Source organism: Penaeus monodon, chromosome 30 (assembly GCF_015228065.2).
Source record: "Penaeus monodon isolate SGIC_2016 chromosome 30, NSTDA_Pmon_1, whole genome shotgun sequence".
NCBI classification, from domain to species: Eukaryota; Metazoa; Arthropoda; class Malacostraca; order Decapoda; family Penaeidae; genus Penaeus; species Penaeus monodon.
Window position 1 is genome coordinate 3243203 of NC_051415.1, and position 884 is coordinate 3244086.

The 884-nt window shown below is 43.9% G+C and overlaps 1 protein-coding gene across 1 annotated transcript in view; it reads right to left on the reverse strand.

Moving 5' to 3' along the window:
- Positions 1-878, reverse strand: part of LOC119592270 (serine-enriched protein-like) — a 38500-nt gene extending 37622 nt beyond the window's left edge. Inside the window, 1 exon segment of the mRNA XM_037941100.1 lies at positions 601-878. Within this exon segment, the coding sequence (XP_037797028.1) occupies positions 601-656 (56 nt within the window). The 5' untranslated portion in view covers positions 657-878.
- Between the last annotated feature and the right edge of the window lie 6 nt (positions 879-884).

Genomic DNA, 884 nt, shown 5'->3' on the forward strand with positions numbered 1-884 from the left:
GGCCCCTGAAAGTTTCCCTTTAGGATTCAGGGTCTGGTCTCGTCTCCTCTTGGTATAGTTGAAATAAATGATAAAATATAATAAGAACGTGTGAATAATGATGAAATGTAAAGGAAAGTAGAATTATTTGCTATTGTTCTAATTTGTCGTCTTTCCTACTCGCTTATTCTCCATCTCTCTTATGCCCTTATTCTTTATATTCCCTATTCTCTCATTCTTCATCTTCCTTATTCTTTATCTCTTCCATTCTCTTGTTATCAATCTCTCTTATTCCCTTGGTTTCCACATCTATTTCTCTATTTCTTCATCTCCTATTCTCTTCTCTCCCTCATTCCGATTCCTCACCTCCTATTCTCCGTCATGAACTCTACTTACTCATTTCTTAGTCTTTTCTCTCCCTCACCTCATATTCTCCGTCTTGAGCTCTATTTCTTCATCTATTCTCTTCTCTCCCTCACCCACTCCCTCGCCCTTATTCCTCACCTCCTATTCTCCGCTGTGGACTTTATTTCTTCATCTATTCTTTTCTCTCCTATCCCCCGCCATGGGCTTTATTTACTCATTTCCTATTCTCGTCTCTCCCTCACCTCTATTCCTCACCTCCTATTCTCCGTCATGGACTCCGTGACAACGTTTGGCGCCGCCCCTTCGAACATCGGCCCTGCTCTTGCTCTCGCCCTTTTCCCCAAATCTTCGCTGGTTCTTCGAGGAGAAGGGTAGACGCCCTCGGCCTCAGGTTCCTTCGTCGGCTGACCGCTGGGTTGGCGGGAGGAATCAAGCAAGACTTTGATCCCTTCTTCGGGTTTTCTCGGTTCTCTGTCTCTTTTCTGTGTGAGAGTTTTGTAGTGTTGTTGTCTTTTTCTCGGTTTTGTGTGGATTTGTCT